The sequence below is a fragment of the Orcinus orca genome, chromosome 3 (genome assembly GCF_937001465.1).
Source record: "Orcinus orca chromosome 3, mOrcOrc1.1, whole genome shotgun sequence".
Classification (NCBI taxonomy): Eukaryota; Metazoa; Chordata; class Mammalia; order Artiodactyla; family Delphinidae; genus Orcinus; species Orcinus orca.
This window is the reverse complement of record NC_064561.1, coordinates 73,359,356-73,372,589: the sequence shown is the minus strand read 5'-3', so window position 1 is coordinate 73,372,589 and position 13,234 is coordinate 73,359,356. Positions and strand designations below refer to the sequence as shown.

At 35.6% G+C, this 13,234-nt stretch overlaps 1 protein-coding gene across 4 annotated transcripts in view; it reads left to right on the top strand.

The window, feature by feature from the left end:
- The window catches only part of SEC24A (SEC24 homolog A, COPII coat complex component), a 63,770-nt gene that overhangs the window by 15,692 nt on the left and 34,844 nt on the right, over positions 1 to 13,234 (top strand). For 2 of the 4 annotated variants that reach the window (XM_004282115.4, XM_033409893.2), the window contains exons 2-8: positions 50 to 532; positions 4,464 to 4,634; positions 6,717 to 6,794; positions 7,371 to 7,531; positions 7,823 to 7,995; positions 10,465 to 10,567; positions 11,601 to 11,727. In XM_004282115.4, the coding sequence (XP_004282163.1) occupies positions 50 to 532; positions 4,464 to 4,634; positions 6,717 to 6,794; positions 7,371 to 7,531; positions 7,823 to 7,995; positions 10,465 to 10,567; positions 11,601 to 11,727 (1,296 nt within the window). The remainder of the gene's footprint in view (positions 1 to 49; positions 533 to 4,463; positions 4,635 to 6,716; positions 6,795 to 7,370; positions 7,532 to 7,822; positions 7,996 to 10,464; positions 10,568 to 11,600; positions 11,728 to 13,234) is intronic. The other 2 variants (XM_033409891.2, XM_033409892.2) reach the window with 2 other exon arrangements.

Here is a 13,234-nt window from a genome sequence, read left to right as displayed (position 1 = left end):
TATTGCTTTATTTGTTTGTAAAACTAATTTTTCCTCCTCTTATTGGAAGGTCCTGTCCAAAATGCACTGATGTCTTCACAAGTGTCAGTGAGCCAAGGATATAATTCTCAGCTTCCAGGATCCTACCCTCATCTAATACCAGCAAAGACTTTGAATCCAGTCTCTGGACAGTCTAACTCTGGTGGTTCCCAGACTGTTTCTCCACTAAGTAATTATCAGGGACCTGGACAGACTGTTTATAGACCATCTGTGGCTTCTAATCCAGTGACACCTTCACTCTGTAGTGGTCCTGTTCCCCAAATGCCACTACCTACTTCTCAGAACCCAGCTGCTACACCAATGCCTTCTGGTAGCTTTCTTCCTGGAGCCAACATACCACCACCCTTGAATTGGCAATATAACTATTCGTCACAGACAAACCATTGTCCTCGTGCGTCATCCCAACCGACCATGTCTGGGAATGCAAATTTGACAAGTCCTCAATATGTTTCTTCTGGAGATGCTTCACTTCAAAACAACTTCATAAAATCAGGTAGAGTTCTTACAGGACTGCTTAAAATGTAGAGATGGGAAAATTTTGCTTGTTTAAATGTTTTTAAATGACTATTTCAACCTTAAAATCATATGGAAGGCTATTGATTTTTTTGATCATTGTTAATCTTTAAATAGATTACTTCTGTAACCTTTGGGTCAACTTAAAATCATGATTGTTCCTGCTTTGCTTCTTTCCTTTGAAGGTATCCTCTGAATTTCTTTGAGTCACCCATGATATTTCAGGGTTTCAGGTATGCATGCAGAACCACTTAAGTACTGGCCATTACTTTTATTAATGGGTTTCCATCTTGTATTCTAGGGAAGCTTAATCCCTGTGGTCTCTCTTTGGACTTGATCTAAGGCTTGTCTTGTCTATTTGTTATGGCATGGACAATTTTTGGCTCCAGAAACCAGAGAATCTGGAGGGGCAGGTGAAAACAGTACTTTTGGAGTGAGGAGTATTATTGAGCACATCTGTAGTCAGAAAGCAGTGCACAGAGATTTATCTCTGTTTTTTTTTAGGAGTTTTATAACTTTAGTTCCTACATTCAGGTGTTTGATCAATTTTGAGTTAATTTTTGTGTATGGTGTTAGTAGGTAGGGATTCAGCTTCATTCTTGTGGAAAGACTGTTCTTCCTCCCATTGAATGATCTTGACACCCTTGTTGAAAATCAGTTGATCATAAATGTAGGGTTTATTTCTGTACTCTGAATTCTGTTCCATTGATCTATATGTGTATTTTTATACTAGTACCAAACATCTTGATTAGCGTAGCTTTGTAGTAAGGTTTGAATTGTAAAGATTGACTCCTCCACCTTTTTAGGTTTTTTTTCAAGATTGTTTTGGCTGTCCTAGGTCCCTTGCATTTCCATAAGAATTTTAGCATTAGCTTGTCAATTTTTGCAATAAAAAGACAGCTGTGATTTTGATAGGGATTGTGCTGAATCTGTACATCAATTTGGGAAGAAAACTATATACTCTTGGACTGACTTTGATCATTTTATTTTTTAACCTCAGTGCTTGGTCATATACGGTTCAAAAGTAGGTTCATTTAACCGTTTCACTATTCCCTTTTTTATATTAAAATTTGTCTTAAACACTTATCAACATTAATAGTGTTACTTTGAAAAGCATTTCAGATTCTGTATTAGGATCTGCAGGTTGATTCTGCTCAGCAGACATCCTCAAGGAAATGAACTAGTAAAAGTTTCTAAGTGAAATAGTAATATCAGTCATTACCTTTTTATATTCATATGTATTTCTGCATCTAGATACTACATGCACTTCATCAGTTTTGTAGTTTGTTAACTGCTGAAACTATTTTTCTTAGCCTCTTGACTAGCCACTGGCCCTGGTGAATGCATTTTGGACTTGTAAAGATTAAGGCTGCTTCTAGAAACTTAGTTTCTTTGGAGAGATCTTCTGCTCCATAGTTGTTAGACCTAAAATCCTTCTGATTACTCTTATTCTTATTCATTTGACACCATGAGTGAGCATCAATCGCTTGAAGTTAATGAACATTCACTTCTTTATTAAGGTAACATTTATTAATAGAATTTTAGGTAATATTTTAGGTAACATTTTTAGGTAACATTTATATAGGTACCATTTACTGAATGTTTGTTATTTTCCAGCACTTCACCAAACTTTAATGTGTTTTATCTTATTTAATCTTACAGCAGTACGTTTTACAGATAAGGAATGTGAGGCTTGAATAATTTTCCCAAAGCCACAAGAAAATAGGTTGGGAAAAGGTACTATTTAAAGTTAGGTGTAGCCTCTCATTAAAAAGCACGTGATCAATAATCTGAAATATTTTTTTGGCTATAACAGAAGCCCTCAGGTAGAGCACCTTGATTATAGCACAGATGTGGTGAAAGAGACATAAGGAAGTGCCAAAACTTATGAAGGTTTCTATATAAAAGAAGGGGAAAGAAAGATACATAAACTAATAAAATGAACCTACAAGAGATGTATGACTGCCTTTCTCTTTTCTTAATGAGAACTCTAAAAAACTTCCCCAGTTTTTACCTCTGTTTTTTCATCATTGTTAGTAGGTGCCTGATTGTCTGATCTCAGAACTGTATCTAGGGATTTCCTTGGTGGTCCAGTGGTTGGGACTTCGCCTTCCAAAGCAGGGGGTGCCAGTTCGATCCCTGGTCAGGGAGCTAAGATCCCACATTCCTTGCGGCCAAAAAACCAAAAAAACCCATAAAACAGAAGCAATATTGTAACAGATTCAATAAAGACTTTAAAAATGGTCCACATCAAAAAAATCTTAAAAAAAAAAACTGTATCTAAGTTATGCAAATTTCTAATTCACGTATTAAAATTCTCTGACTTTTTTTTTCTAATGGGACACCTTTTAGCATGTAATTAGTTTTAGGGATCTCAGAAGGCAGATTCTGAAACTCTAACTATTAGTGTTCTAAATAAGAGTCATTCAACTTGAAAAAATAATGTCTATTTTATGAAATGTAGTCTATTCTGGATTCAACAATATTCCTCTTAAAGCTGTGAAAAATCTCTATCAGCTCACTTGTATTCTGTTAAACATTAGGTTGTTAGATGTATCAAACATTCTTATTCATGCTGAGTTGCAAATGTACCTTGCCCTTTTGTTCCTTTGACTTGTCTCTATTGCCATAGATATGTATGGGTGCTTCTTTGATAAGGGAGTTACATGGCAGTAATCTTTGTCTTCACCTTTGACAACAGGGCACTGATTAGTCTTGTTGGGAGATCATTTTTCAATTTGGCCCTGGAGAATTTGAACAATATTGAAGAAACATATTGAAATTTTTCATATTTAGGTATCTTTATTCCTTTGATTTTACAAAATACAGGGTTTTACAAAATACAGGTAGAATGTATTATATGTAAAATTTATTACCTATTTCACTTACAAATTCAGAGGATTAAAAGTCTTGTAATGAAAAATTAAATCACATGTATTTTATCAGTAGTATTATCAGTAGTATTTTATCTACTTTATAGACTTTGTTCCTCCTCTTTAGCAAATGAGAAGGTGGAAGCAGTATTAGTGATTTGAATGAACAGGTGGTTGTGGGTTTTGGAACTTTCCATGTCACACAGAAGAATTTCCCCAAGGGTAACTGACAATGTTTTTACAGTAGTCAGAACTTACTGTCCTAATAGAAAATTGGTGAAATTGAGGCAGTGAGATACTGGTAGATACAAGGACAAATACCATGTCATTTCTTAGTTTTGTTTGATGGGTACTTTTAAACCTCTTGGATATCAGTGTTTCATAAGGTTTATACGTAAACTTTGGATCATTTCCTGATTTTTAAGCCTAGGGAGTGTTCTTAATATAGTATTTAAGCAATTATTGAAAGTAAACTACTTTTAATTATTATTAGGTAAACACTGAACAGTGTACACATTTATTATCTATTTTAACAGGTTATACCCCCAATAAAAATGAAGCAAAATGAAATAAAACTTGGAAAATTTAGGATAACCACAATAGTTTGTAGTTTTAGAAAGCTAACTCTAAACCTAATTGATGATAGTGAATGGACTATATTGATAGGTATTCATAAACTTTTATTAATGTTAATTTCTACTGGAATATTTGATGTGGCCTGTTGAAACTGTGACCAGTTAATGAAAAATTAATCAATAAACAGGGCATTGTATCTACTGTATAAGTGATTTGATGCTGACTTTATATTTATACTGCTTTAATAATCGACAGGTAAGAATTATGGTAGGAGAGACTTGGAAATGTGTAAAGTATGCATATAAATTAGAAAGTCATTCATCTGGGAGGTTAACTTATTTCTAGTAATTTTTGGTTTGTAGTTGAAATACAGATTTGGAAGTTACTTAGATTCGGTAAAAGGCCATTTTGGCATTTTTCTTAAGTTCTTAAGTGTCATGTGAAAAACCACTGTTTCCATAGGATCTGCACCCCCCTTAGTGAATCCACCTCTGCCTACCACTTTTCAACCAGGAGCTCCTCTTGGGCCCCCTCCAACTGGAGCACCACCTCCAGTGAGGGCCCTTACGCCTCAGAAATCAACACACAGAGCTGTGCCCCAGCCCACCTTTAATTCAGCTAGCAACCAAGAAGGTAAGCAAGACAAAAACCAAGTCGCGTCCTAAAGTTTTGACTCAGGGTGGAAAGATGAATATTATCTGAATTCCGTGCATTCAAGTCATATTCTAACAGAAAATCTAGTTTTTTTGGTTAGGGATGCCCCTCAGGAATTTAGAGTTTAAAAAAGTTTCTCGGTATTCCACTGCCCCATTCTGGGCTGTGGAATAGCTTTTGGGATCACTGTTGACTTTTTTTGTTGCTGTGCAGATTTTAAAAATCATGGCTATAAAGTTACATGTCTTTTGGGAGAGGGAGGCGAGAGAGGAAATTTTGCTTTTCTGGACATGATGTTAGAACTATCCTTTTAATACATTGGCCCTTTTTTATGGAAGCAGTATTTTGCTTGCCACTCCTACTGTAAATGTAACAAATATTTATGAGCCTAAATAAAAAGTCAAATATACAAACATTTTGATGTTTTATAGTTTTAAAGCATTGTCTTCAGAGGTAACTTTAACATATAAGTTTATTAATTTAAACAAAATATTTTATAAAATAAGAAATTTGATTTTAGCCATAATATAACCATTGCAACAAGATTGGAAATAGGAAAACAGAAGAGGAGGGGAAAAAACCACTGCCTATATCCTACAACTCAATATAATCAATATTATCATTTTTGTATTTTCTTCTACCATTTCCTTTTTTTAGTATTGTTAGTAGGGAAAAAACTGACCTGTGTATAATTTGAAAAGAATGGTGTTAACAATGAGTAACAAAATGATAAAGCCGTGTCCCACTGGTTGCCACCTGATAATTTTGAATATCAAGCTACAATAAGTATTTAAACTTTTAACCAACTAAAAATATGCTCAATGTTTTTGTTTCTACAAAACAGTTTTACTAAGGTTTTCTGTATCAACTCATGGCTAAAGACCTGGTGGTCTTGAGAATTGGAAAGGAGTTACTAACTTTATGAAACCATTAAACTTATCTATTTGGTGTTAAAACTGTTAAAAGTTAGCACCTTTATACTTAGGTGCTAGAGGTTGATACTATTCATTGATTTTAGTTTCTTCTGTACACAAATTAGAGCTAATAAATAGCAGAGGTACATAATGATAAATTTTTATTATTCATTTTAGTGGTTGTTTGCTAGACCAAAGCAATTGTTCTAATTAATATATATCACCTTAAAGTTAACTTTAGATTCTGCTCTGTTCCATATTTTTATTTTTTAAAATTTTTTTCTTATATTCTATTTTTTTGAATTTTATTTTATTTTTTTATACAGCAGGTTCTTATTAGTCATCCATTTTATACACATTAGTGTATACATGTCAATCCCAATCTCCCAATTCATACCCCCCCCTCGCCACTTTCCCCCCTTGGTGTCCATACATTTGTTCTTTGTGTCTCAATTTCTGCCCTGCAAACCGGTTTTTCTAGGTTCCACATATATGCGTTAATATACGATATTTGTTTTTCTTGCTGACTTACTTACTTTTTTTTTTTTTTTTTTGCGGTACGCGGGCCTCTCACTGTTGTGGCCTCTCCTGTTGTGCACAGTCTCCGGACGTGCAGGCTCAGTGGCCATGGCTCACGGGCCTAGCCGCTCCACGGCACGTGGGATCTTCCCGGACCGGGGCACGAACCCATGTCCCCTGCATCGGCAGGCGGACTCTCAACCACTGCGCCACCAGGGAAGCCCTTACTTACATATTTTTTTAAAAAGGTTTTTATCCTCATAAATTTATTTCATCCTTAAATAGTATTGATTTTGGTGACTTATTTTAGTGCGTACTGCTCCTTAGAAGTTTTTAATGCTGCTCTCACAACTAGTAAAATCTTTCAGGTAGTATATAATTTTATAAACTACACAAAGTACCATTCTTTTTGGAAGCTTATAAAGTTATTTGAAACTGTTACATATTTTGTATATTTAAAATCTTACATTGTTTGAAATTTTTATTTCAACATTTAACATTTCCTGGGTTGTGGTTTAAACTATTTGTCATTTGGAAAGTTATCATAAATTTTAAACATTAGCTCAAATCTTGCAAAAATTATAATAATGGTTCTAATTTAAATATTGTTAATAAACTTCCTCCTTAGGTATTATACCAAATACCAATAATGGATCTATGGTGGTTCACAATAGTTACGATGAAATTGAAGGCGGTGGCTTCTTGGGTGAGATGCTATGAAAGTTTTTTTGTTTTTTTAAGTATGTGTTCCTTGTAGGAAACAAAGAAGAAAACTTCATAATTATGTCACACAATGATACCTACTGTTAGCATTTTTTATCTCCATGTGTTTAGATTTTTTGTTAGGTTTTTATCCCCTTTAGGACTGGGATTATGGGCTTTATTATTATTATGTTAATGACTGAAGAGTATTTTTTTCAATTAAATCAATTTAAATTTACTTATCCAGTTGAACATTTAGTATGTTTTAATTAAAGTTGTTTTGACTTAAATTTTAGTCTGAATACAAAGTTTAGTACATGATATGAGATATGAGAGTAAATTAATTATACTAAACTTATTTTTGTGTGTTTACAGCTGTAGTCCACTTTAGCTAGATTTTAATCATTGCTCTTACTTTGTTACTAGTGTTTATTTGTTTTACTTTACAAAATTGATGAATGAAAGTATTAAATTACCCAAAGGATTTTAGAGTTATGATTTCTATAATTTAATGGATGTGTGTGTTGATTTAAAGTACTCTGGAGTGTTAAATAGAACTTAAAAGTTACCTTGTTTCTAGCAACACCACAGCTTACTAATAAGAATCCTACAATGAGCCGAAGTGTTGGATATTCATATCCCTCCTTACCACCTGGTTATCAGAACACAATACCACCTAGTACAACAGGAATACCACCCTCTTCCTTGAATTATCCAAGTGGTCCACAGGCATTTACTCAGGTATACTTTTTGTTTTTGTTTTTTTACCTGTATTCCACTTCAGTTTAAACTGTATTCACATGAGAAAATTTTAGGAAGGTATAATGAAAATTTTTAACCAGTTAGAATGGTAATAAATATTTCATAAGGGCTTTGTCCTGTTACATATCTCCAGAACCAAAAAATTGACCAGGAAATCTAGATTACAGTGTTGTTATTTAGAGAGAAATTAAGTAACCAAGTCCTTATACTCTTCTCTTTTCAACTGAAGACATTATAAAGGCTACTTACTTTGAAATTATATATCTTTAGACTCCTTTAGGTGCTAATCATTTACCTGCAAGCATGAGTGGATTAAGTCTACATCCAGAGGGGCTATGGGTTATCAATCTACTTCAAGAAAGAAACATGCTTCCATTGACACCTTTGCAGCCTCCTGTTCCAAATTTGCATGAAGATATTCAGAAACTCAACTGTAACCCAGAGTAAGGCTTCAAACAGCGCTTCTTATTAAATATGACATTTTACTTGTTCTAAAATTTTTCCAGATTATTTTTGAGCTTCATGTGTTACGAACAAGCTATACAAATGTATTAATTTATGAAAGTAGTTCTGCATGCAGAAAACAGCGCTTTGTTAGTTGCTTACTTGATATTTGAAATATTCTAAGTCAAGAAATAGAGGGCTTCCCCGGTGGCACAGGGGTTGAGAGTCTGCCTGCCGATGCAGGGGACGCAGGTTTGTGTCCCGGTCCGGGAAGATCCCACATGCCGCGGAGTGGTTGGGCCCTTGAGCCATGGCCGCTGAGCCTGCGCGTTCGCAGCCTGTGCTCCGCAACGGGAGAGGCCACAGCAGTGGGAGGCCCGCGTACCACAAAAAAAGAAAGAAATAGAGTTGTAACCCCTGATCTGATAGCTACTCTTATCAGCTCTAATGGGACTATGATATTCATTATCATTATGGTGATTACATTATATTTTCAAAGTCCAAAGGACAGAGACTTGATTCTATATAATCCTTTATTTGCTCTCATTTTAAATTGTTTTTCATAACCAACATAATTATAATACTCTTTTCTCTCTTAAAATTGATTGTGAGTTTAAGTGTATATGAAGACTTTCTGATAAACTGAATTTTGTTATTTTTATTTATTTTAAAAATTTATTATTTATTTGGCTGCATTGGGTCTTAGTTGCAGCATGTGGGATCTTTGTTGTGGCATGTGGGATCTTCCGTTGCGGTGTGGGGGCTCTTCTCTAGTTGTTGTGCACAGGCTCCAGAGCGTGTGGGCTCAGTAGTTGCAGCGCTCGGGCTCCAGAGTGCGTGGGCTCTCTAGTTATGGTGTGTGGGCTCCAGAGCACATGGGCTTAGTTGCCCTGCAGTATGTGGGATCTTAGTTGCCCAACCAGGGATCAAACCATTGTCCCCTGCATTGGAAGGTGGATTCTTTTTTTTAAAAAATTATTTATTTATTTATTTATTTGTTTATTTTGGCTGTGTTGGGTCTTCGTTTCTGTTCATGGGCTTTCTTTAGTTGCGGCGAGTGGGGGCCACTCTTCATCGCGGTGTGCGGGCCTCTCACTGTCGCGGCCTCTCTTGTTGCAGAGCACAAGCTCCAGACGCGCAGGCTCAGTAGTTATGGCTCACGGGCCTAGTTGCTCCACGGCATGTGGGATCTTCCCAGACCAGGGCTCGAACCCGTGTCCCCTGCATTGGCAGGCAGACTCTCAACCACTGCGCCACCAGGGAAGCCCCTGGAAGGCGGATTCTTAACCACTGGACCACCAGGGAAGTCCCTGAGTTTTTTTTTTAATTAATTAATTTTTATTTTTGGCTGTGTTGGGTCTTCGTTGCTACATGTGGGCTTTCTCTAGTTGTGGTGAGCGGGGGCTACTCTTCGTTGTGGTGCACGGGCTTCTCACTGCAGTGGCTTCTTTTGTTGCAGAGCACAGGCTTTAGGTGCACGGGCTTCAGTAGTTGTGGCATACGGGCTCAGTAGTTGTGGCACGTGGGCTCAGTAGTTGTGGCTCGCGGGCTCTAGAGCGCAGGCTCAGTAGTTGTAGCGCAGGGGCTTAGTTGCTCCGCAGCATGTGGGATATTCCCTGCGTTGGCAGGCGGATTCTTAACTACTGAGCCACCAAAATTGGGAAGCCCAATTTTGTTATTTTTAAATAGTCTTTTTAAAACCATGAGTAAAACTGAGCTTTTCAGTAATACACTTAACTTTTTTTTTAAGATTTATTATTTATTTATTTATTTATTTTATTTATTTTTGGCTGCATTGGGTCTTAGTTGCAGTACTCAGAATCTTCCTTGAGGCATGCAGGATCCTTCATTTCAGTGCGCGGGCTCTTCGTTGTGGTGCACGGGCTTCTCGTTGTGGCGAGTAGCTTTTCTCTTCTGTAGTGGCATGCAGGCTCCAGGGCGCATGGGCTCTGTATTTGTGGCACGCAGGATCTAGTTGAGGCGTACGTGAGCTCAGTAGTTGTGGCACGCAGGCTTAGTTGCCCTGAGGCGTGTTGGATCTTAGTTTTCTGACCAGGGATTGAACCCGTGTCCCCTGCATTGTAAGGCAGATTCTTTACCACTGGACCACCAGGGAAAGTCCCAGTAATACGCTTAACTTTGCATGTGCAAATTTGGGTCATCACCTTTAAATTCCAGTGCCATCTAGATTTATATAAAGAAAAATAAGTTCTTTGGTAGTCTAGACTGTCTTATGCACAAGCTGAGAAGAAAATTTGTTTTAGTTATATAAAATGGGATTATAACTGTCCACCCTTTCTTTCTGAATAGGATTTAAATATTTAAAAAGGATAAAATTTGTGAGGGCCTATTGAAATACTTCATTTGTAATCTGATCCAATGTTAAAATGTATACCTTTTAAGTCTTTTTATTTTTGTCCAAAAATAGTCATAGTAATAACTGACAAATGATTTTTACATTGATATAGGTTATTCCGATGCACACTGACTAGCATTCCTCAGACTCAGGCCTTATTGAATAAAGCCAAACTTCCTTTGGGACTGCTGCTTCATCCTTTTAAAGACCTAGTGGTATGTTTTACTAGCGAAAGTAAATGTTTTGTGGAAAATTATCTTGGTGGTAAGGAATTTTTTATAATAGTGCAAGAATTTGTTTGAGCTATCTTTTGGAATTTGACCATTGGCCGATTCCTTTATTTGTATTTCAGCCAAAAATATTATCAGACGCTTTCACAAAGAGATAAAATAAATATATTGTTGAAAAATTCAGGAGGTACTGAATAGAATAGAGGTACTGAAGAAAATAAATAAATGAACCATACTATTTTAACAAGTTGTAAATTGTTTACCCATTAAAATACTTTACCCATTCTCCCAGTTCTTCCATTCTTGGAGTAAAATCTGTTGCTTTAAGAAGCTGTTTCCAAAAAGAAGAAGAAAAGAAAAAAAGCCCTTCTACTTTTGTCCTAAGGCTCTGGGACCTTGACATGTGACCACATACGGGTTGAGAGAATCAGTCCATAAGTGAAGTGACTTTCCCAATACAAACCTCCTTTTGGTAATAGGATTGTATTGCCTTTACTGATTTTTGACTTTAACTTTACATCTTTTAAAACGTAGGATAAACTTTAAATAGGAGCATAATTGCGAAGTCCAATAAAATATTTAAATATAATTTAACCATACCTTACTTTGTGACAGTTCTTTTATGAGAACTTAGTAGCCTGTTAATATAACATGAAGAAACTTCCTAATGATTTAATTAGTCATTTTTTTAGAATATTGATCCTTCCTTCACCATTCATCTCACAGATATGTTGTAAATTTACTATGTTGGTTTTGCAATGTAAACTTTTAATGAGAAAATAAATACTTTTTAAAAGGCAAAATTTAATGAGAATGGTCCTGGGGAAAATCACTAGGGTTTAAGAACCAGTACATTTCATTACATAATTTTTTGTTTGGCAGCTTGGACACATTTTTTTACCCTAGTTTTTTCTCTAAAATTATAATATCCCAACAATTATTTGGAAGGTATGGATTAAGTGCTTGACCTTTAGACATGATCATCATTGTCTTTAATAATTTAGTCCTTTTTTTTCAGCAATTGCCTGTGGTTACCTCTAGTACAATTGTGAGATGCCGTTCATGCAGGACATACATCAACCCTTTTGTCAGCTTTCTTGATCAAAGGAGATGGAAATGTAACTTATGTTACCGAGTCAATGATGGTATGTTTTTTTTTTTTAAACATTTAAACATTTCTACATGCATTGTAGGGAAATCAGATAACACAAATGTGAAGTTAAAAAACAAAACAAAACCCGGTCTTATTTACCCGTAATCCTTTCACTCAGATATAACTTCTTTTAACTATTTTCTAGGCATTTATACTTATATATAAATAATAATATACTTCTTAAGCAAAAAATGTGATAATACTACTTTGATACCACTTTTTTACATTTATTCTGTTGGGTATATAATAAATGGCATATTTCATGGTATTATTTAAGCCTGTAATTTAAGAAATATTTTTATTTAGAAATTGTCCCATGCCTTTTCTCTAGGGTGAAAGAAAATAAGCCCACAGAGTAGCTGCCATTAGCTTCATTCACTGCTGTATGAAGGGAGGTGGGCAGTGCTAGAAGGTTAGTTGAATGTAGTTTTTTTAGTAGCTGATGAGGAGGGGATCTTCTTCAGTAACTGTTTCACAATTTATATTTGAGGAATATCATCTAACCAACAACATTCTATTAAGATTAGAGAAGAAAAAAAGGGCATGCTGTTACCCACATTGAAAATTTGGTCTCTGTTTAGAAGGAAATTTCATTAAGCATTGGGAAATAGAGGAACTTGAGAGATTTTTTTTTTTTTTTTTTTTTTTTTTTTTTTGCGGTATGAGGGCCTCTCACTGTTGTAGCCTCTCCCATTGCGGAGCACAGTCTCCGGACGTGCAGGCTCAGCGGCCATGGCTCATGGGCCCAGCCACTCCGCGGTATGTGGGATTTTCCCAGACCAGGGCACGAACCCATATCCCCTGCATCGGCAGGCGGACACTTGAGAGATTTTTTTAACCATTTTTATTGTTTGTGTTTTTAGAGTAGAAGTGAGGGTAGAAAAAGAGCATTCTTTTTACTCTGTAATAATGTAGAAAATGTATGTATTTATAGTGTTTAGTACACTTTTAAAATCTTATGTATATATGCTTCAATATATGAAATTAAATTATAATAAGGGTTGAAGTCACTTTTGTGTGCAGCCCAGACCATTTCATGAACTATGGCTTACCCTTAAGCATATATAGGAATTTGAATTTTTACACAGTTCCTGGGAAGATAGATGAAATGTTAATTATGAGGGGGGGATTTTTTCAGAAACCAACGCCTGTGGCCGTAATATGTCTCTGGTCAAAAATGTGTTAATTTAGAAAATACTCTTTGAGCACTAGTGTTTTATAGGCAGTAGGCAACTGATATTCCATAGAGGTCTTATAACTATTGAAACTCACCATACCCTTAGGCTTTAACCTTTGAAGTATTTTACCATAGCTTTCTAGGGGCAACCAGAGTCTGTACATTTCATACGTCAAATGTTATTATCCATGTACCACTGTGAAATTTAAGACAAAGTTTAGTCTTGCATTTAAGAAAATAATTGGCATTTAATGAATTTTTATCATCCTTTCAAACTACTTTAGGAAAGCAGCTTTCCAAGAATTAAGAGAAAAAAGGATAT